This window comes from Dendrobates tinctorius, unplaced genomic scaffold (genome assembly GCF_039654945.1).
Source record: "Dendrobates tinctorius isolate UK_male_01 unplaced genomic scaffold, ASM3965494v1 ptg000058l, whole genome shotgun sequence".
Lineage (NCBI taxonomy): Eukaryota > Metazoa > Chordata > Amphibia > Anura > Dendrobatidae > Dendrobates > Dendrobates tinctorius.
The window spans coordinates 24,643,906-24,667,960 of record NW_027361726.1 but is presented as its reverse complement, the minus strand read 5'-3'; the positions used below and the strand labels follow the sequence as shown (position 1 = coordinate 24,667,960).

The 24,055-nt window shown below is 44.7% G+C and overlaps 1 protein-coding gene across 3 annotated transcripts in view; it reads right to left on the bottom strand.

Moving 5' to 3' along the window:
* Positions 1-24,055, bottom strand: part of PTPN21 (protein tyrosine phosphatase non-receptor type 21) — a 65,841-nt gene that overhangs the window by 17,467 nt on the left and 24,319 nt on the right. For 2 of the 3 annotated variants that reach the window (XM_073578216.1, XM_073578215.1), the window contains 13 exons: positions 23,761-24,048; positions 21,323-21,492; positions 20,943-21,040; positions 20,647-20,714; positions 20,206-20,276; positions 18,164-18,251; positions 17,473-17,561; positions 16,784-16,871; positions 15,895-15,971; positions 14,086-14,187; positions 13,682-13,736; positions 11,710-11,791; positions 8,895-10,357 (listed from right to left, as the gene is read on the bottom strand). In XM_073578216.1, the coding sequence (XP_073434317.1) occupies positions 8,895-10,357; positions 11,710-11,791; positions 13,682-13,736; positions 14,086-14,187; positions 15,895-15,971; positions 16,784-16,871; positions 17,473-17,561; positions 18,164-18,251; positions 20,206-20,276; positions 20,647-20,714; positions 20,943-21,040; positions 21,323-21,492; positions 23,761-23,940 (2,631 nt within the window). In that variant the 5' untranslated portion in view covers positions 23,941-24,048. The remainder of the gene's footprint in view (positions 1-8,894; positions 10,358-11,709; positions 11,792-13,681; positions 13,737-14,085; positions 14,188-15,894; positions 15,972-16,783; positions 16,872-17,472; positions 17,562-18,163; positions 18,252-20,205; positions 20,277-20,646; positions 20,715-20,942; positions 21,041-21,322; positions 21,493-23,760; positions 24,049-24,055) is intronic. The other variant, XM_073578217.1, reaches the window with a different exon arrangement.

The window sequence follows — 24,055 nt, the reverse complement described above, 5'->3', positions numbered from 1 at the left end:
CTTACTTAATGATTCAGCGCTTGGTTGAAATGAAAACCTTTCTTGTAGACATGGCTAACCCTCAACTGACGCTAAATGAAAGTCAGTGGAATCAGGTGACTGAGCTGGAAAAATTGCTAGAGCACCCATTTACAGTGACTAAAAAATTACAAGCAGAGGACTTAACTCCAGGTATTTTCTTAAAGGAGTGGAAGAACAAGATGTTTCGCCTGTCCCAAAGAGGAGGGTTAATTGCAAGTGGCATTGCTACATCAATGAAACGGAGAGAGGAGCTACTATTACAAAATAACATTCTTTTGGCAGCTGTTTATGTAGACCCAATGCATCGGATTCTTCTAGATGATCAACAGCTAAGTAAAGGAAAAGAAGCTCTGTTTGAAATAGCAGTAAGGATGAAAGGGTTGCAGAACAGTCAGGAGGAACAAGAAGAATTTGGTCGTCCTGCCACATCTTCACCCTCATCATCAACTGATGAAGAATTTAATTTCGAAAAATATTTGGATCACAAGGACCGTGCAAAGCGTTCCCGCGTAGAAGAAGAGTCATCCCCATCAAGGAACACAGCCAGTACATTTCAGCAGAATTTTTCATGTGCACTAAAAGAAATTGAGAAATTTGACTGTTCATCAAAAATAACAGTGCAACAAGCGATTCTTCTGTATCCTGACATTGTCAGAGATGTTGCCCGAGTGGTTACTGCTTTGCCACCAACACAAGTTAGTGTAGAGAGGTTGTTCTCTGCTCTCAAAATAATTAGATCAGATTTGAGGGCATCCATGAAGGAGGATCTGACAGAGGACAAATTTATAGATTTCTTCTTATTAACTGCATAAAAGTGTTTATTGCATATTTACTTACAGTTTAGAAAAGTTTATAAAAGTTATTTGCTATATTCTAATTGTATTCTAATAAATGTAGTTTTTGCTCTAAGTGGTCTGATTACTTACAGTGCCTACAAGTAGTATTCAACCCCCTGCAGATTTACACATTCGGAATTAACTTGGCATTGTGACATTTGGACTGTAGATCAGCCTGGAAGTGTGAAATGCACTGCAGCAAAAAAGAATGTTATTTCTTTGTTTAATTTTTTTTTAAATTGTGAAAAGTTTATTCAGAGGGTCATTTATTATTCAGCCCCTCAAACCACCAGAATTCTGTTTGGTTCCCCTAAAGTATTAAGAAGTATTTCAGGCACAAAGAACAATGAGCTTCACATGTTTGGATTAATTATCTGTTTTTCCAGCCTTTTCTGACTATTTAAGACCCTCCCCAAACTTGTGAACTGCACTCATACATGGTCAACATGGGAAAGACAAAGGAGCATTCCAAGGCCATCAGAGACAAGATCGTGGAGGGTCACAAGGCTGGCAAGGGGTACAAAACCCTTTCCAAGGAGTTGGGCCTACCTGTCTCCACTGTTGGGAGCATCATCCGGAAGTGGAAGGCTTATGGAACTACTGTTAGCCTTCCACGGCCTGGACAGCCTTTGAAAGTTTCCTCCCGTGCCGAGGCCAGGCTTGTCCGAAGAGTCAAGGCTAACCCAAGGACAACAAGGAAGGAGCTCCGGGAAGATCTCATGGCAGTGGGGACATTGGTTTCAGTCAATACCATAAGTAACGTACTCCACCGCAATGGTCTCCGTTCCAGACGAGCCCGTAAGGTACCTTTACTTTCAAAGCGTCATGTCAAGGCTCGTCTACAGTTTGCTCATGATCACTTGGAGGACTCTAAGACAGACTGGTTCAAGGTTCTCTGGTCTGATGAGACCAAGATCGAGATCTTTGGTGCCAACCACACACGTGACGTTTGGAGACTGGATGGCACTGCATACGACCCCAAGAATACCATCCCTACAGTCAAGCATGGTGGTGGCAGCATCATGCTGTGGGGCTGTTTCTCAGCCAAGGGGCCTGGCCATCTGGTCCGCATCCATGGGAAGATGGATAGCACGGCCTACCTGGAGATTTTGGCCAAGAACCTCCGCTCCTCCATCAAGGATCTTAAGATGGGTCGTCATTTCATCTTCCAACAAGACAACGACCCAAAGCACACAGCCAACAAAACCAAGGCCTGGTTCAAGAGGCAAAAAATCAAGGTGTTGGAGTGGCCTAGTCAGTCTCCTGACCTTAACCCAATTGAAAACTTGTAGAAGGAGCTCAAGATTAAAGTCCACATGAGACACCCAAAGAACCTAGATAACTTGGAGATCTGCATGGAGGAGTGGGCCAAGATAACTCCAGAGACCTGTGCCGGCCTGATCAGGTCTTATAAAAGACGATTATTAGCTGTAATTGCAAACAAGGGTTATTCCACAAAATATTAAACCTAGGGGTTGAATAATAATTGACCCACACTTTTATGTTTAAAATTTATTAAAATTTAACTGAGCAACATAACTTTTTGGTTTGTAAGATTTATGCATCTGTTAATAAATCCTGCTCTTGTGTGAAGTTTGAAGGCTCTAACTTATTTGCATCTTATCAAACCTGCTAAATCTGCAGGGGGTTGAATACTACTTGTAGGCACTGTATATGATGGTGAGAAACTGAATAAGCACGATGTTTAATATTTTACAACAGTAAATTTGTTGTTATGAATTGGCCATTTATGAAGGAGTCGGAGCCGGAGTCGGAGTCGGAGCCTGATAAAATCCAAGAGTCGGAGTCGCAACTGTGGCTTACCGACTCCACAGCCCTGCCCATAATACTGTATGGAGCATTATGTGGGGATAGAGGATGACTTTCTGTTTGTTGTGGATCTGACCGCTGGGACCTCCATGATCCTAGGAAACGTAGCTTTGAAGAGCATCATGTAAATGGAGCTGTGGTCAGTCATACGCACTGTGGTGCCATTCACATGTGGCTCTTCAAATAACTCCTTAAAGAGAGTGATGAGGGGACGACAAAGTATAGCAAAAATTCACTGATCGGGGTGAGGAGTGTTATATGTTATAGTTTGTGGGCTGGTGGGATTTGTGTGGCAAGGCTGCATTTTTGTCCCAGTCCAGTCCTGTGCCAGGCCTACCATTGCCATTATTGACCCTTGTTCTGGATACTTACGTGTTGTTCTTGTATGTGTGTGAGTGATGGCGCTGACATCCTTGTGTTTGGACAACTTTTTTTTCTATTTATCTAAATCACAATGTCCACTATTGTAATCAGTTTTACAGGATAGATATGAAAATTTACTTTGTGTGGGGGGGTGGGGTCGTCATTTTGCTGTTCGCCTCAGGCAGCAGAGAGGCTAGGTTCACCCCTGACCGCCCTATAAAACTGTCCCATTAGTTAACCCCTTTAGCGAGGCCCTTAAAAAAATAAAAAACAAAGCAAAAAAATAATGCTTTATTATCATACCGCTGAACAAAAAGTGCAATAATGCGCGATTAAAAAGACGGAAATAAATAACCATGGTTCCGGTGAAAACGTCATCTTGTCCCGCAAAAAACGAGCCGCCATACAGCATCATCAGTGGAAAAATAAAAAAGTTATAGCTCGCAGAATAAACTGATGCAAAATAATTATTTTTTATATAAAATTGTTTTCATTGCATAAAACCGACAAAACATAAAAAAATGACATAAATAAGGTATCACTGTAATCGTACTGACCCGAAGAATAAAACCGCTTTATCAATTTTACTGCAAGCGGAACGGTGTCCCGCAAAAAATAAGACCTCACATGACTCGGTGGGTCAAAATATGGGAAAATTATAGCTCTCAAAATGTGGTGATACAAAAACTATTTGTACAATAAAAAGCGTCTTTTAGCGTGTGACAGCTGCCAAATATAAAAACCGCCATAAATAGTAAATCCAACCCCCCGTTATCACCCCCTTAGTTAGGGAAAAATAATAAAATAAAAAAAACTGTATTTATTTCCATTTTCCCATTAGGTTTAGGGGTGTGTTGGGGTTAGGGTTGGAGTTAGAATTGGGGGGTTTCCACTGTTTGGGCACATCAGGTGCTCTCCAAGCGCAACATGGCGTCTGATCTCAATTCCAGCCAATTCTGCGTTGAAAAAGTCAACCGGTGCTCCTTCCCTTCCAAGCTCTGCCATGCGCCCAGTGTTTTACCCCCACATATGGGGTATCAGCATACTCAGAACAAATTGAAAAACAACTTTTGGGGTCCTATTTCTCCTGTTACCCTTAGGAAAATAAAAAAAATTGGGGGCAAAAATATCATTTTTATGGAAAAAAAATATGATTTTTGAATTTTCACGCCCGGGCGTTATAAACTTCTGTCAAGCACTTGGGGGTTCAAAGTGCTCACCACACATCTAGATAATTTCCGTGGGGGGGGGGTCTAGTTTCCAAAATGGGGTCACTTGTGGGGAGTTCCAACAGTTTAGCCACATCAGAGGCTCTCCAAAGGCAACATGACACCCGCAGACCATTCCATCAAAGTCTGCATTCCAAAACGTCACTACTTCCCTTCCGAGCCCCGACGTGTGCCCATACAATAGTTTTCTCCCACATATGGGGTATCAGCGTACTCAGGACAAATTGGACAACAATTTTTGAGGTCCAAATTCTCCTGTTACCCTTGGGAAAATAAAAAAAATTGGGGACTAAAAGATCATGTTTGTGGAAAAAATATGATTTTTTTTATTTTCACGCCCGGGCGTTATAAACTTCTGTGAAGCCCTTGGGGGTTCAAAGTGCTCACCACACATCTAGATAAGTTCCTTGGGGGGGAGGGGGGGGTCTAGTTTCCAAAATGTTGTCATTTGTGGGGGGGGTTTCCACTGATTTGGCACATTAGGGGCTTTCCAAACGCGACATGGTGTTCGACCTCAATTCCAGCCAAAAAAGTCAAATGGCGCTGATTCCCTTCCGAGCTCTGCCATGCGCCCAAACAGTCGTTTACACCCACATATGGGGTATCAGCGTACTCAGGACAAATTGCACAATAACTTTGTGTCCTGTTATCCAAGGGAAAATAAAAATTGGGGGTGAAAAGATCATTTTTGTGGAAAAAAATATGATTTTTTAATTGTACGGCACGTTATAAACTTCTGTGAAGCCCTTGTGGCTTCAAAGTTCTCACCGCATATCTAGATAAGTTCCTTGGGGGGTCTAGTTTCCAAAATAGGGTCACTTGTGGTGGGTTTCCACTGTTTAGGCACAGGGGCTCTCCAAACGTGGCATGGCCTCCAATCTGAATTCCAGTCAATTTTGCATTGAAAAAGTCAAACGGCGCTCCTTCCCTTCTGAGCTCTGCCATGCGCCGAAACAGTGGTTCCCCCCCACATATCAGGTATCAGCGTACTCAGGACAAATTGCACAATAACTTTTCCAGTCCAATTTCTCCTGTTACCCTTGGTAAAATGGAAAAAATTGGACCTGAAGTAATTTTTTTGTGAAAAAAAAAAATGTTCATTTTTTTTTTAAACATTCAAAAAATTCCTGTGAAGCACCTGAAGGATTAATAAACTTCTTGAATGTGGTTTTGAGCACCTTGAGGGGTGCAGTTTTTAGAATGGTGTCACTTTTGGGTATTTTCTATCATATAGACCCCTTAAAGTGACTTCAAATGTGATGAGGTCCGTAAAAATAAAATGGTGTTGTAAAAATGAGAAATCGCTGGTCCACTTTTAACCCTTATAACTTTCTAACAAAAATAAATTTTGGTTCCAAAATTGTGCTGATGTAAAGTAAACATGTGGGAAATGTTACTTATTATGTTTTTTGTGTGCCATATCTCTGTGATTTAAGGGCATAATAATTCAAAATTTTCGCCAAATTTCCGTTTTTTTCACAAATAAACGCAAGTTATTTGAATTAAATTTTACCACTAGCATGAAGTACAATATGTCAAGAGAAAACAGTGTCAGAATGAGTGGGATCCATGGAAGCGTTTCGGTGCTATTACCTCATAAAGGGACAGTGGTCAGAATTGTAAAAATTGGCCCGGTCATGAACGTGCAAACCCCACCCTTGGGAGTAAAGGGGTTAAATGCCTGCAAAGTCTTCATGGAACACACAGGGACAAATGCTGATTCTGTGGTGAAACTTACAAAATTCATCCTCACCCACAATTACTTTGAATTTATCAACAAGATGTATCTACAAGAGACTGGTACAGCGATGGGAAGTAAAATGGCTCCACAGTATGCAATTGTTTTCATGGCCAAGCTTGAAAGAGAATTTTTGTCCTCATGTCCCATCAGGCCTCTTGCCTACTACCGTTACATTGATGATATTTGAATCATCTGGATGGAGACAGAGCAACAGCTAAAGACGTTCCATGAGCAGTTTAATCAATTTCATCCCACCATCAACTTAACACTCAACTACTCCAGCACTGAAATTAACTTTTTGGACACCATCATTAAGCTACAGAACAATGAAATGGAGACATCCCTGTATCAGAAGCCATTCGACTGTCCAATATACCTTAAATGGGACCATTTCCATCCAAAACACATAAAGAACTGTATTATCTACAGCCAAGCCATCAGATACAATCAGATATGTTCCACCCCCATGAATAGAGACAAACAAAAATACTTTTTTGAATCAGGGCTACCATCCAAGAAAAACTGAAAACCAAATTACAAGAGCCACCAGAATATCAAGGAATCATTTTCTACATTACAAAGCTAAAGAAGAAAATAACCGGGTGCCTCTAGTTGCACAGAAATTACAACCTTTACTACAAAAAGATGCTGATTACAATCCATATTTCCAGACCCCCCACTACTGTGTTTTAGGCAGCCCCCAAATTTAAGAAGCATCATTGTCAGAAGCTCCCTGTCCTCTCCAACAGCTACAGGAACCTTTCCTTGCAACCAGAAAAAATGTAAAACCTGTCCATTTATAATGACCACGGACAAGATAAAGATCTCCAATTCACATCGGGACTACAAGATTCCAGGTACTTTCAGCTGCATCACATCTAATGTGGTGTACTTAATTATTTGTACTAAATATGTCCAGCTGAAGGTCTGTATACAAGGGAGACAGGGCAAAAGCTTAGAACAAGGATGAATTCTCATCGCCACACAATAAGAGAAAAAAAGAATGGATCTACCTGTGGCCAAACATTTTTGTCTTCAATCACAGCACCATGGACATTAAATTACTTGTATTAAAAGGTAACTTCAAATCTCAGAGAGACAGAAGGGTCTGGGAGTATAAACTTATGACAACCTTTGACACATTCAGTGCAGGAATGAATGTGTCGCAAAGATTTATGTCTTTTTACATCAATTAAGGAATTTTACCCTCAGACCTTGTGGGGGCATCACAACACAGAACCAGACCCCAAGCAGAGGAAAATAAAACTTTCACACTACTTATCTATTCATAATGATAGTTCTGCTTCACGTCATTTGTCTTACCTACTGCACTATTTCTGTGCTGTGTTGTGTATAAATATGTGATTCTTCAGATTTTGTATTAGTCTGACTGATGAAGAGACCTGAGTAGCCTGGAAAGCTTGCAATTTGTTACCATCTATTCAGCCTGTTTCACACTTCCGTTTTTGACCATCAGTCAAAATACGCCGTTTTGCAAAAAAAAAACGGATCCGCCATTTTTTTTGGCGGATCCGTTTTTTTCCCCATTGATTTGCATTACCGGCGGATCTTGACGGATGGCCATCCGTTGGATCCTTTTTTTTGCGGATCCGTCAATTTTTTTGCATCCGCCGACATGCCTGGACGGACCATGCAACGTTTTTTTTGCTGCAGAATCCGCATTTTATAGTGCGCATGCCCGGAGGAATGAAGTCAGCCGGAAATTTAACCCTGAAATCATTTCTGGCGAACAGAAAAAATTCTCTCTCGGCTGCGGTTCCTTTAAAATTCTTCTTTCATCGGATCCGTCAAAAAAAAACAAAAAACGGTCCGGTGGTATCCGTTCACATCAGTTAGCAACGGATCCGCTTTCCGCCATTTTGGTGGATTTTAACTGACACAAAAAAACTGAAGTGTGAAACAGGCCTAAGGCCTGTTTCACACTTCAGTTTTTTTGCATCAGTTCAAATCCGCCAAAAAGTCATTCAAGCGGATCCGTTGTTAACTGATGTGAACGGATGGCACAGGATCCGTTTTTAGACGGATCCTGAAAATTTAAAGGAAATGCTGGGAGAGAGGGAGAGAGAGGGAGAGGGAGAGGGAGAGAGAGAGAGAGAGAATTTTTTTTTTTGTCCAGCACCCAGAAAGAATCTTTGAGGATGGTGACGGACAGCAATTTTTGGCGGATCCTCAAAAAAAACGGATGCAACGGACAGCAATCCGTCACAATCCGCCATTAATGTAAGTCAATGGGGAAAAAAAAACGGATCCTCAAAAAAAATTTGAGGATCCGTTTTTTTCAAAACCTGGCGGATTGTGACTGATTGTAAAATACGGAAGTGTGAAAGAGGCCTAACCAGTAAAAGGTATAAACCACTGAGGACTCTCAATTCTAAACATTTTTGTATCTAATGGCTAACACGGTACAAAGATATACAACCCCCCCACCCTGTAATGAAGCACCTCAGGTGATGTCATGCACAGGTAGCCACAGATCTCCCCCCACATCTCATAGATGCAGCCACGCTCTAGTCACATCCAAATTTGCACCCGCAATCCCGTTACTTTGCTATTGCCAGAATGCTGCACAAATGACCAGACTTTACTGGGAGATTTACTGGGAAATTCCTTCATTCTCAGCATCCGGTTTTCACATCTCACCTACTGTTATCTCTGCTGCGGTGCGATGTGGGGGATGCAATGTTCACAATATGCCAAATGGATCCCTCACCATACATTACTGAAGCATTCAAGGCAACTCCAGCATGCAGCTTTGGATGTGACAGGAGTAGAAGTTTGCACTGATGTTGAGCGGAGGGTTTGCACCTCGCCATATGATTATGTATATAAATGATGGCTTTGGCTCGTACTCACTCCTGAGGGTGGTAGTCCTTCTACGATATCCTTCTTTCCTGACAGGACGTCGGACACGGGTCTCTTCTTCACAGGCTCCTTCTTGGTTCGGTACCGGACAGTAACGGCCGTGAGGTCCGACTCCGATACAGAGGGCGGGATGGATCCGTTGTTCCTCCTGCCAGTCAGATGTTCACCCCCAAACTGTACAGGGCTGATGGCGGTCACCCGGCGCTCATTCTCCACCTCGGGTATCTTGTGCTCGTAGATGTGAAGATGATTGACAGGCATGGCGCTGTAGGGGTAGCTGGATTCAGACTCGTCCGTGTAGGTCTCCATCACTGGCCTCAGTTGGGATCGGTCGTATATCGGCGTCTGTGATATGTTGGTGCTGCCATCATCATTGTCTTCCTCGTCATCCTCGCTGCTGTGGATGAGCATGGTGGCGTCGGATAGAGACTTCTTGTGGCTGTATCGCCCCCTCTCGTGCTCGCCGCCTTGCTCCTCCTTCGCGCGCTCAATGTAAACATTGTTCTGTGAGTCGGTTGGCATGACCCGATGAGACGCCACGTTGGCTGCGGAGGAAGACATGGCGCGCTCCTTCACCCGCATCCCCTCGAAGCTGTGGGTAATCCCCGCTATTTCGATGCTGTTTCTCTTCTGTAGCTGTGCATGACGGGCGGCGGTCAGTGGCTCGCTGACTTCCTGAAGGGAATGAGCCACGGGCAAACTGTCCTCCTGGAACATCTGGACAGAGTGATGGACGCGCCTGGTGATCAGATCTGGGTTACTGCTGCTCGTATGGTGGCGGGTCAGATCCGGGGTGCTGTTGGCCGGCCGCGGGTACGGATAGGGAGGTGGAGGGCGATATACCTGGGTCTTCATGATGTTGGAGGGTGTGTAGTCCTGAGACTGAAGCTGGACATTGGTCAGCTCTGGGACGCTGACTGCACCCACCACCGGGCGGCGCTCTGCCTGGTACGGGTAGGGCGACTGGCTGTGGAAACTATAGTTCAGGTTGAATGGGTAATGAGGAGATTGGGGTGAAGCGAACTGCGCGTGCTCGCGGATCTCCGGCTGGCTGTAAACCAGGGCATCCGCTCCACTGTAGGCGTAAGAGTTGCCGATGTTAAGGTTCCGCATTGAGTGGCTCTGCCGCTCCGTTTGCATTATCCCGCGGTTCAGCTGCCTCATGACCGTCTCATAATCCGGCGTAGGGCGATAGGAGGGTGGGATGAGGGCACTGTGCCGGTGGGATGGGATGTACTCCTGCCTCATGATGTCGCTGCCTGTGATGCTGGGGTTGGAGGACATGGGTGAGGGTTGCATGTAGTGCTGCTGGGTGTTCAGAGAGTTGGTGCTGTGTGCGCTGTACACACTGCCGTTCCGGATTCTGCCATTGTAGTCATGTGGGCTGCGATCAAGACTCGTCTGGGAGTGATAGTAAAAACCGTTCTGATTGCTGACGAAGACGGGAAGATTGTCTGCAACCAGCAAAACAAAAGGATTAAAACTGAGCACAACATATTTCTGGTGGCTTTAGTGGCAGCTGACTGGCACAAAAAATGAGCTACAAGTAATAAACTGGACAGAATGGATTGTGGGGCGAGTTATTGCTCTATGGTATCAAGGGATTGGTCAGCAAAGGTCTTCAGGAGGGCGACCAAACATGGACGCCCGATTGTATCTTACTAATCTATTTATATAATTGCCTTGTAATGTTTTCATTTCCTGTTCTGTCCAGATGTCACCGTAGCCCAGAATTCCAAGCGGAGGAAGTTCACCGCCCGCCATATTGGGACACTCACGTGATAGGTGTCTCAATATGGAAACAGCTGCTGGTACCAACCTATTACACGGTATCACCAGTGGAACACCGTCGCACCGCACACACACACTCTATATGCCGTATGCACCACACACACTCTATAAGCCGTACGCAACACATACACACTTTATACACCGTACGTACCACACTCACATTCACACTCATACACTCACACACTCACACGGTACCACAAGTGGAACACCGTCACACTACGCCTGCGCGAATTTGGCAGTGAATCATTTGGCTGATCCTGGCGGCAGATGTGCAATGTGTCTATAGGCAGAGGAAGCCGGTCACATTAAAGGGGTTTTCCCACAAACGAAAGTTCATTTTAAAAGTTGTCTGCGTCTGACCGTGTACAGAGCATACCACATCTCCTGGGCAGAGAAGCAAAAGACAATACTGACATTACAGCAGGGGATCACAGAGGATTCATTTTGTGATGTAAAATATTTCACTGACTGTTTTTAAACAACATTTTACCTCACAAAATGAATCCTCTGTGATCCCCTGCTGTAATGTCTGTATTGTTTTTTGCTTCCTCCCCTGCCCAGGAGCTGTGGTATGTTCTGTACACGGTCAGACACAGGGGTGAGAGAGACAGAACACATGGGGGAGACAGCTCAAACAGGACAGGACAGAAGGGGAGAACACAGCACAGGAAGGAGAGCGACAGCAGATAAGGGGGATAGCACATGGGGTAAACAGGTCAAAGAAGACAGCACAGATGGGAGAAGTCAGCACATGGGGAAAGAGAGTGTGGATAGGTGAGTGAGCACATGGGGGGAGAGATTCTCTTCGCTGCAAAGCCTGCCCCCACCGTGACATTACTGCCCTCCCGATGCGATAGCATCGGGACTCCCATCTAGTTATATATAATCAATCAATGGGTGTCTGTACAGAAATGGATTACAACCCTACTTGCATGCTACTGCTATCAGCCACCACAGGATTAGAAGAGGCTCTTATGACAAAAACAACGCTTACAAAGCAAAAAGTGGTGGTTACCCTGTGAGGAGGTGTAGGGCTCGCTGTAGTGTCCGTTGTAATGCAGCTGAGGAGGGGGGATCATATATGGCTGGTGCTTGGGCTGCAAGATACAAATAATGCCAACTGTTACCAAATATCACGATCCTGACCCATAAATGTGCCGAATACCCAAACACCCGCTCATCATCTACAGTGCCTTGCGAAAGTATTCGGCCCCCAGGAACTTTTCAACCTTTTCCCACATATCATGCTTCAAACATAAAGATACCAAATGTAAATTTTTGGTGAAGAATCAACAAGTGGGACACAATTGTGAAGATGAACGAAATGTATTGGTTCTTTTAAATTTTTGTGGAAATTCAAAAACTGAAAAGTGGGGCGTGCAATATTATTCGGCTCCTTTACTTTCAGTGCAGCAAACTCACTCCAGAAGTTCATTGTGGATCTCTGAATGATCCAATGTTGTCCTAAATGACGAATGCTGATAAATATAATCCACCTGTGTGTAATCAAGTCTCTGTATAAATTCACCTGCTCTGTGATAGTCTCAGGGTTCTGTTTGATGCACAGAGAGCATCATGAAGACCAAGGAACACAACAGGCAGGTCCGTGATGCTGTTGTGGAGAAGTTTAATGCCGGATTTGGATACAAAATGATTTCCAAACTTTAAACATCCCAAGGAGCACTGTGCAAGCGATCATATTGAAATGGAAGGAGTATCATACCACTGCAAATCTACCAAGACCCGGCCGTCCCTCTAAACTTTCATCTCAAACAAGGAGAAGACTGATCAGAGTTGCAGCCAAGAGGCCCATGATCACTCTGGATGAACTGCAGAGATCTACAGCTGAGGTGGGACAGTCTGTCCATAGGACAACAATCAGTCATACACTGCACAAATCTGGCCTTTATGGAAGAGTGGCAAGAAGAAAGCCATTTCTCAAAGATATCCATAAAAAGTTTAATTCAAAGTTTGCAACAAACCAACTGGGAGACACACCAAACATGTGGAAGAAGGTGCTCTGGTAAGATGAAACCAAAATCGAACTTTTTGACAACAATGCCAAACGATATGTTTGGCGTAAAGGCAAAACAGCTCATCACCCTGAACACACCATCCCCACTGTCAAACATGGTGGTGGCAGCATCATGGTTTGGGGCTGCTTTTCTTCAGCAGGGACAGGGAAGATGGTTAAAATTGATGGGAAGATGGATGGAGCCAAATACAGGACCAATCTTGAAGAAAACCTGTTGGAGTCTGCAAAAGACCTGAGACTGGGACGGAGATTTGTTTTCCAACAAGGCAATGATCCCAAACATAAAGCAAAATCTACAATGGAATGGTTCACAAATAAACGTATCCAGGTGTTAGAATGGCCAAGTCAAACTCCAGATCTGATTCCAATCGAGAATCTGTGGAAAGAGCTGAAAACTGCTGTTCACAAACGATCTTCATCAAACCTCACTGAGCTCGAGCTGTTTGCCAAGTAAGAATGGGCAAGAATTTCAGTCTCTCGATGTACAAAACTGATAGAGACATACCACAAGCGACTTGCAGCTGTAATCACAGCAAAAAGTGGCGCAACAAAGTATTACGTTAAAGGGGCCCGAATAATATTGCACGCCCCACTTTTCAGTTTTTGAATTTCCACACAAATTTAAAATAACCAATAAATTTTGTTCAACTTCACAATTGTGTCCCACTTGTTGTTGATTCTTCACCAAAAATTTACATTTGGTATCTTTATGTTTGAAGCATGATATGTGGGAAAAGGTTGAAAAGTTCCAGGGGGTTGAATACTTTCGCAATGCACTGTATCGCTGCTGACAACCAGCCCAGATAAGTGAGAGCCCAGCTCACTGTTGGCGACATCACTGAGAGGTTGTCAGCTCCACCCCCTGGTGGCAATACTATATAGTAAAGTGAGATACCAGGATAGAACATAAGTGGCAGTAACTCTGCTATCTGTCACACATGTCTGCTCTCACCAGGGACATTCGGCTTGATGATCGCCGCCGCACTGGATTCACCGCCTGAGTTTGCCTGGAATAAAATAATTGTTAATTATTCATGTTCTCTACGAAGAATGTAAAACTTTAATGACAGCAAGCAGCAAAGTGGAGGCCAGCGAAACAAACATAGTAGTAACAGCTCATCCTCAGAATAGAACACCATGTGGCGGCATAGTACACAAAGGCTTGATTAGGCTTCCACCTGCTATGCGGTAGAACTATATGTGCCAGCATGCTGTGATGGAGGGCGGCTCTGGTCAGATGGAAAACCTTATGCCAGTTGCACCCCACAAGGCGGCAACGCTCTCACATGCGGTATGTAAGCGCTGGTTACAGGGGGCAGAGCATGCAGCCCCCACCACGCATTGGACACATCTCACCCTTTAGGAAGTGATGGGCGCAAGAGAATAGGAAAATGTTGGTAGGAAAGAAGAGAGGAAGATTTCTGGGCTGAGTCCACAGGAGGAGGATCAGAGGAATCACTGAGGACAAACAGATGGAGTGATAAGAAGGAAGCACAGGGACACTGCTGAAATACTCTGTGCTGCTGCAGAATAATGCACGACCTTGGCTTCGTTATCCCCTAATAATGATGGTCAGGTGGGTAGTCGCCTAGTTTTCCCAGAGTTACACTTAGTGTCTTGGTTTAAAAAAATAAAAATAAAAATTTAAAGGAATAGTCCTTAAAATTATAACAAAGAAAGCCGCAGACATCTGATTTTGGTGTCTCATTTGCTATCAAGATCTCCGTTTGTTGACAGTGAATGAGAACATCTGTTTGTTGCATTTCTCCGAGCTTCAGCTCTTATCTACACTGATACATTGTAACAAAAAGATGTAAACTCTCAGCACCAACATCAAGCACTCCCACAAGACACGGAAATATTTCTGTTCTCACACTAAATATCATCAGATCTTCCACCACATTATCAGAAACTGTCAAAGTCTCGGGTAAAATCCATGGAATGGAGCAAAAACAGAAGAGAAAGGGCAAAAAAAAAATGGAAATAGAAAGTTGCAGATTTTTATTTTTCTGCTTGCAGTCAGTGAATTGACAGTTCTTGTTACCCCAAGATGCCGATTCCCCTCCTGACTCTTCTGCGGGTACTTGACTTGACCCGAACAATCGGCATCGCTGATACATTGCAACAACACAGAGACTGGAGCTTGTGCCGATATTTCTCAGGTCACATGACATTGTTAAATGTTGTGAGCAGATAATTTTATTTTGTGCAGACAATCCAAAAATAAAGCCAACGTTTCGGTCCTACAAAGACCTTCATCAGTCATGTGCTGCATGTCCTGAGCGCTCATTTCTGCCTCTAACCCTGTGCACACTGCAATCTGTCTGACTAATGAAGGTCTTTGTAGGACCGAAACTTTTCTTAATTTTATTTTGTGCAGGCAATCCAAAAATAAAGAAAAGTTTCGGTCCTACAAAGACCTTCATTAGTCAGACAGATTGCAGTGTGCACAGGGTTAGAGGCAGAAATGAGCGCTCAGGACATGCAGCACATGACTGATGAAGGTCTTTGTAGGACCGAAACGTTGGCTTTATTTTTGGATTGTCTGCACAAAATAAGATTATCTGCTCACAACATTTACCAGAGTGCCAAGTTTTCTACAAGATTTTCATGGGATAGGATCCTACTTGGGCACCATCCACAGGAGTGCCGTAATTAACTTTTTTGACACGACATTGTTACATAGTAACAAATCTCAGCAGTGAGAAGTATTAGGTCTGAATAGATTCCAGGTGTAAAAGAGAACATTCCCTTTCACTTACAGCAAGCAGAGATCTAGAAGACGGTGAGGATTTTTTGCCAGCTTTGAATGTGGAGTAATGGAGATGGTGAGGACAGAAGGAAATATCTTCACTAAAGACAGTGGGGGCAAGATGTCAGCAGCAGCTGTGCCATGAAATGGACAGATGTCCCCCAGAGAAGCTTCACAATATGGGGTCCGAGGAGGAGAGGAATCGGTGTGTCAGGGGACAGGTGGCCATGGTGGAGGAGGGGTGCAGAACATCACCGAAAATTCAACGGCTCAAATAAACAAGAAACTAAATAACCGCTCATACGCCTCTGCTGTCACCAGTGTAACACCAGCTCCTCCAGCCCGATCAGCTGATAACAGAGAGAAATAGAGTGTCTGGCAGGCTGATGTATAATGGCCATTTATCAACTTACAGGTTGCAGTTCATTCTGTAGAATTTGTGCCTGGCGACGCACATCCTCCACACGTACTTAGCTGTTTCCATGTCATCCTAACAGAACAAAACAAGAAAGGTTATTGGAAAACAAAACACAGATGACTCAACCCCGAGCTGCAGCCAAAGACCCCCACATTATGTCCTGTATTATACTCCAGAGCTGCACTCTGACTGCACCAGCAGAAGTCAATATACATACAGTACATTACTGATCCTGAGCTACATCCTGTATTACACCTCAGAGCTGCACTCACTGATTTTGCTGGTGCAGTCACTGTGTGCATACATTACATTACTGATCCTGTACTGGTCCTGAATTACATCCTGTATTATACTCCAGAGCTGCACTCACTATTCTGCTGGTGGAGTCACTGTGTACATACATTACATTACTGATCCTGAGTTACCTCCTGTATTATACCGCAGAGCTGCACTCACTATTCTGCTGGTGCAGTCACTGTATACATACATTACATTACTGATCCTGAGTTACATCCTGTATTATACCCCAGAGCTGCACTCACTATTCTGCTGGTGCAAATCACTGTGTACATACACTACATTACTGATCCTGTACTGGTCCTGAGTTACCTCCTGTATTATACCCCAGAGCTGCACTCACTATTCTGCTGGTGCAAATCACTGTGTACATACATTACTTTACTGATCCTGAGTTACATCCTGTATTATACCCCAGAGCTGCACTCACTATTCTGCTGGTGCAGTCACTGTGTACATACATTACATTACTGATCCTGTACTGGTCCCGAGTTACCTCCTGTATTATACCCCAGAGCTGCGCTCACTGTTCTGCTGGTACAGAGGCCCTTTTTCTCCTCTATTGCCGCCCCTCTTTATATACTCACAGTCTGGAACTGGATCGTCTCTTCTTTACTGGCCAGTTCCAAAGTAAAGAAGGATTTGTTGTGGGACATGTTAGTGATGTCCAACCACCTACAGGAAAGAAGAATCCAACATCAGTGATTTGGACGTGGCCCCTGAACCAGGGAGGAGGATACAATGTAAATCCGCTGTATGGATACAATCTATATGATATTCTGTTTTCTGTAGCACTTAAACTTTCTGAGATACATTGTCTCTTGGGCTCCAGTCACATTCACAATTCCAGCTGACTTTACTCTATACATCTCCCCTTACTGGTTCAGGGTCTGTATGGGGTTAGTATCTGGGTACAATGAGCAAAAACCCCCAGATGTGCAGTCACCACGTTTATGGCAGAATGTCAACAGAAGAGATGTATGCGATGTCATGTAAAGGTTATTTGGGTTCATGTAAACATTTGCAGAATAGTTAAAATGTATCAGTGCAGACAATTTTTGCAGGTATGCAGACATCCTTGCTCTTCTTCACACTGACACATTGTAACAAACCCTCAGCAGTGAGAGCAGGACTAGTTCAGAAATCTGGAAACGTTGAATGAACACACAAAACCTATTGCACAGCTTCAGAACTTCTGACCATTAAACCTTTAATTACAGAAGACTGGACCCCGGCCATTTAAGTACTGATGCTTTAAAAATAAGTACATCTTTACCGGAAAATAACGGGTGATCGGCCATTTTTGTGCCTAACGAAGATCCCATTCAGGCATGCCCCTATTGAGAGATCGGCACCTTGGCTGTCCTGGGAATGAGAGAATGATCTTCAGGAATTTCTAATACATATCAGCTACTGTTGCTGTTATCAGCCAGCGTATAGTGTTAAAGTGCATCCCAAAAACCTGCGCGGACCTCCAATCATCCGGCACAAAATTACAAAAAGACCATTTGGACAATTATTGATCCCACTACAGATTGGGTACAGATCCGGAATCCAGCAGGTGGCGCAGCTTTATTTTAAAGGGAACCTTCACCTCCACAAACAGTTTTTACCTGCAGATGTCAGGTGATGATATAGGGGGAATCTGCAGGTAAACAGCGTGTAAATCCTCTGCTGATGATACTGGAGCAGCGACTACGGGAGAATGTGGAAGCGAGTGGCTGCAGGGGGATGGAACTTCATTTTCTCCATGTAGTCGCTGCTCCAAAGCCTGAATGCTGTTTACCTCCAGAGTACCCCTATATCATCATCACTTTATCTGCATGTAAATTGCCTTTGTGGAGGAGGTTCATCCCTTTAACACTATAGATATTTGGAAAGTTTGGTGTTTTCAGAAGCAGTAGAGCCAAACATGCGCTATCCCCAGCAGGAAATACCACCCACTGTCTTCTCCATCATTAAATTACCTTGGCAGGGTACGTTTCCTCTCCATAGTTGTCCAGCCTCTCAATTTCCTGCATGTACAAGAGCTCGGCCTCCGGAGGGGAGAGGCCCCTAAAAAGAGACCCGGGATTATAGGCACGGATCACTATGGTTTTAATTCTTTTGCTCAAATAATAAAACTGCTTCATGTCATTAGTCAGTGCATGGAGTGCTTATCGTAGCAGTGAATCAGAACAAGCAGAGCTGTAGTGCAAAGCATGGAGGAGGAAGGAGCAGAGGCTAAAGGCCCCGTCACACAACGATCTCGCCAGCGAGATCGCTGATTTTGTGACGCCACAGCGAGATCGCTGTGTGTGACGTGGATCAGCGACCCTCCCCCCCCCCGCCGGGTATCACTGATCACGCTCCATCGTCCTGGGCCATTTTTTGATCGTTGGTTTCCAATGTAAACAGCGGGTATCTAATAGCCGTGCGGCTCTTGGATACCCGCTGTTTACATTAGAAACCAGCTTGCTCGCTGGTCCTGATCACTGGAGGGGCTGTCTAAGGCCTGTTTCACACTTCAGTTTTTTGTGTCAGTTAAAATCCGCCAAAATTGGCGGAAAGTGGATCCGTTGCTAACTGATGTGAACGGATGCCACCGGACCGTTTTTTTTACGGATCCGATGAATGAAGAATTTTAAAGGAACCGTAGCCCGGGAAGGAGAGAGAGAGAGAGAGAGAGAGAGAGAGAGAGAGAGAGAGAGAGAGAGAGAGAGAGAGAGAGAGAGAGAGAGAGAGAGAGAGAGAGAGAGAGAGAGAAAGAAAGAAAGAAAGAAAGGGAAAAAGAAAGAGAGGGAAAAAGAAAGAGAGAGAAAAAGAAAGAGAGAGAAAAAGAAAGAGAGAAAAAGAAAGAGAGAGAAAAAGAAAGAGAGAGAAAAAGAAAGAGAGAAAAAGATAGAGAGAGAAAAAGAAAGAGAGAGAAAAAGAGAGAGAAAGAGAGAGAAAGAGAGAGAAAAAGAAAGAGAAAGAGAGAGAAAGAGAAAGAGAGAGAAAGAGAGAAAGAGAGAGAGAAAGAGAGAGAGAGAAAGAGAGAGAGAGAGAAAGAGAGAAAGAGAGAGAGAAAGAGAAAGAGAGAAAGAAAGAGAGAGAGAAAGGGAGAGAGAGAAAGAGAGAGAGAGAGAAAGAGAGAGAGAGAAAGAGAGAGAGAGAAAGAGAGAAAGAGAGAGAGAGAAAGAGAGAGAGAGAAAGAGAGAGAGAGAGAGAGAAAGAGAGAGAAAGAGAGAAAGAAAGAGAGAGAGAAAGAGAGAGAGAGAGAGAGAGAGAGAAAGAGAAAAAGAGAAAGAGAAAGAGAGAGAAAGAGAGAAAAAGAGAAAGAGAAAGAGAGAAAAAGAGAAAGAGAGAAAAAGAGAAAGAGAGAAAAAGAGAAAGAGAAAGAGAGAGAGAAAGAGAGAGAGAAAGAGAAAGAGAAAGAGAAAGAGAGAGACATTTTTTGTGTCTGCCAAAAATGATTTCAGGGTTAAATTTCGGCTGACTTCATTCCTCCGGGCATGCGCACTATAAAATGCGGATCCTGCAGCAAAAAAAACATTGCATGGTCCGTCTGGGCAGGTCGGCGGACGCAAAAAATTTGGAGGATCCGCAAAAAAACGGATCCAACGGATGGCCATCCGTCAAGATCCGCCGGTAATGCACATCAATGGGGGAAAAAACGGATCCGCCAAAAAAATGGCGGATCCGTTTTTTTTTTGCAAAACGGCGGATTTTGACTGATGGTCAAAAACAGAAGTGTGAAACAGGCCTAAGTGACAGCTCACCAGTGATCAGCTAATGATGTCCCAGAGATCCCATCCATGACGGATCATAAGTGGGATCACTGGGACATCGTTATGTGTAACGGGGCCTTTAGGAGCAGAGGCAAGATAAAAGGTAAATTTCAGATGACCTTGCATTGAAATGGACAACACAAAACAGCTGAGGAACAGTGGTGCAGTGTAAAGCATGAAGAGACTCCGCAAACAACAACTATTTAGATATAAGGTGACAAACAGGACAAGAAAGTGAAGAAAGCCAGGGTGAAACATACCGTAGCTTCTGGTGCAGCACCGCTACGCTCTGTGTCGCCTCCTCCAGCGTCTTTTCATCCTGGATCCATCCCTTAAAGCAACAGAAGAACATTCATATTAAACACCAAAAGGACAGTTGTAAATATTTCTATCTTTTTGGCTTCCTGCAAAGCAGACTGATATATTGTAACACCTTCAGCTGTGAGCTGCTGCTCTGACAGTTTGTTATAATGTGTCCATTAATGTCAGTCCTCAGTGTCAATAGGGCAAGATCTGTTCTCAGGGCATGGATGGACAAGAATGTTTCCATTCAATAACAGCAAGCACAGATCTGAAAATTGCCGAACAAGTAATGAACATCGATTCAAAAGTTGTTGATTGTTTCATTATTTATAACAAATGGGAGACAGTTTCTGGCTTCAGCCATGGTGACTATCAAGGGTTAACAGCAAGTGTCTCACCACAGGAAACAGCGCGTAACGTTGCAGGAAATCCTGAGATTCGTACTGATCGTAGTCGCCAAAATCAGCTGGAAAGGGAGAAAAAAAGAAATCAGATGGTTCCTGTAAACCAGGGCAGAAGATGGAAAGTTCTTTGGGGGGTCAGCACACATGGGTGTCCACACCCAGTGACACAAACAACCAGCCAGCAGAGAGGTCGGGTCTTTAACCCTCCCTGTGCCATGACATGTACTGACCCCACAACTGTTGTGTTGAATGGGCAGGGTCCCATTAATCTTGGGTGTCAGTGTACTCACCCTGCACAGCCAGTCCCGCCAGCTGGATTGCCTGCTCCAAACTACAGGGAATCTTCCCTTCCAAAATGTCCTTCTTCAGCTGTAGGTAATACTGGTATCTGCAGAGACAAAGTGCATACGAGCTGGAACAACGACTGGAGGATTCACATCAAGATCTCTGCTTGCCATCAGTGAAAAACGAGCTAAAGACAATCACTCAGATCCATCTGCAGTCCTGACTGGAGATGGACACATGGTGAAAATCCTTAGCTGTAAACCAGAATGTTCTATTCACTGACAGCAAGTGGAAATCTGGAAAATGGTGAAGAATTGATGCAGAACTTTTCTTGTGTTGCGGCGACCTCCATCACTGACTGTATCCAGTATGTCCATCCGCTCACCTAGTGATCTCCTGCTGTAGCTGGGACACGGAAGGCACGTAGTAAACCACCCCAAAATACACGGTGGACTCCAGGGCATACTTGTCCAGCTGCTTCTTCAGAGGTTTTTCCAGATCCACCCATCGCTGCTGGTTCTGCTTGTTATAATACCACAGGCTGAAGTAGGTCACCTGACAGGAGGACAACAGTAATAATCTGATTACAGAGATGTAGGCCATTACTAACTGATACCCCAAGAGTGTGATACCGGCATCTGCATGAGCATCAAACCCACGGACGGCGCACCAGCCCTACAAACCGAGCGCCAGACCCACAGACCTCCTGGGCCGGGTGCCAGATCCGCGGACCAATTGCCAGGTCCATGGACCAAGCGCCATACCCACGGACTAAGTACCGGACCCAAGGACCACCCATGGATCAAGCATCAGACCCATTGACTGACGTCAGACCCATGGGCCGCGCGCCAAATCTGCGGACCGAGTGCCAGGTCCATGGACCAAGCGTCAGACCCATGGACTAAGTAAGAGAACCAAGGACCACCCATGGATCAAGCACCAGACCCAAGGACATGGCGCCAGACCCACGGACCGAGCGCCAGACCAGTGACCCATGGCTCGAACCAGCAAACCCATGGACCAAACAGAAGAATCCCACTTAAGCATCAGAGTTGCTCAGTGTATGAATTCTGGAAATCTGCAGGTCCTCCACTACGTTGCTCATCCAGGGGGAGCAGAGATCTGCGCGGGGGGACAGGATTATTCAATACTGTATTCACCAATCTGAAAGCAGAACAAAAATTATTACCGCACCCAACATCACTGACTGATATACCATATACAAGGCATTCCGTATCAGCAGTCAGTATCACACAGGATAGGATTAGATACACGGCTCAGCAGTCAATGTCACACAGGATAGGATTAGAGAGACTGCTTAGCAGACAGTATCACACAGGATAGGATTAGATACACGGCTCAGCAGACAGTATCACACAGGAGAGGATTAGATACACGGCTCAGCAGACAGTATCACAAAAGATAGAATTAGATACATGGCTTAGCAGACAGTATAACACAGGATATGATTAGATACACAGATCTGCAGACAGTATCACACAGGAGAGGATTAGATACCAGCTTCAGCAGACAGTGTCATACTGGATAGGATTAGATACACGGCTCAGCAGACATTATCATATAGGATAAGATTAGATACACGGCTCAGCAGACAGTATCACACAGGACAGCATTAGATACATGAATCAGCAGACAATATCATGCAGGATAGGATTAGATACACAGCTCAGCAGACAGTATCACACAGGATAGTATTAGAGATACATGGCTCAGCAGTCAGTATCACACAGGACAGGACGGTGTTAAACACCACTGATGCATGTATCCCCTCGGTGACCCCTCAGAGTCGCTGCAGATGATGATGCGGTTGGGCAGGAATGATGTTGGGACATATTTAGCCTTCGCGCAACAGGACAAGACGGGCGGTGACATATGAATCTGCTGCCAGAAGCCGTCAGTTATCGAGCTTCTGGGTCCTGGAGCCATGAGCCCACAGTCAGCACCCAGAGTCGCTGGGGTCCTGGGGTCTCCCGAGCCCCTTGGGACGTTATCACACTGTGAGACAGTGAATGGGATGTAGACTTTCACCATGGCGGCCGTCCAGGGAGCTGGCTCTGGCCTGGAATGCGTTGCACAACAGCACTGGCTGCATTCCGCGCATTGCTCTGCCGCAGCCCCAGCCGTCCCCAGCTGTCAGCGGGCAGGTAACGTCACTGTCACCGGGACGCCAAGTGCTTCACATTCCTCACCACCGTGCCAGTGAAACCTTTCTCCAATTTTCTTCTCTACTCCCTGATGAAGTTGAGGACTCCTGTTTGCTGTCAAATATAAATTCAACTTTAAAAAAAAACAAAAAAAAACCCACAACATCCTGACCCAAAACTTCTCACAGCTGAGAGCTTGTTACATTGTAGCAGTGTAGGAATCCTTCGAACTGGACACATCGGCAGCACCAATTGCCTCTCCTCTGCTCAATCCTAGGATGATAGGGCTCTCTGACACTGATACACTGCACCAAACGCTCAGCTGTGACAGAAGGACTGTTCAGAGAGGAAACGGAAATATTTATAAGCCATTTTCAAAGACCGCAAGCAGAGATATTGAAAATGATATAAAGGAAAAGCCATTTAATTACTCAGTGATTAGGAACATATAGAAATTACTGCCCCCTAAAGGGGATTCACTTCGTTAAGGTCCAGATATTTATGGGTAAATCATGAGTGTCTGGGACCCCCATCTTCCTCCAGGAAGCCCCAGTCTTGATTCCCATCCCAGCTGATAAAGTGGCAATAAATGTCTATAATAAGAATATCCAGACTACAGCCTGGACAGAACTACAAGTCCCAGGACAGACGTTGTTACCTCTCGGAGCTCCAGCCTCTGGGCCACAGCTTCCAGACATTCCTGTCCTGAACTTTCAACGGACAGGGTGAACTCCACAAACTCGTTGTTGAGCAGCTGGATGCGGGCGACCAGGCAGCTCTTACTGGACACCGTGTACCTCCTGGTCCGCTTCAACTTCAGCCCAAAAGGAAGCGGCATCTTCCCAGCGAGGGCGATCAGCTGCAGAGTTCCGGGGGTCCGGCCCAGATCATCCAGCAGCCATTAAATACAGAGAGAAGAATCTGCACGTGCGACACATTCAGGACCCTGCGGG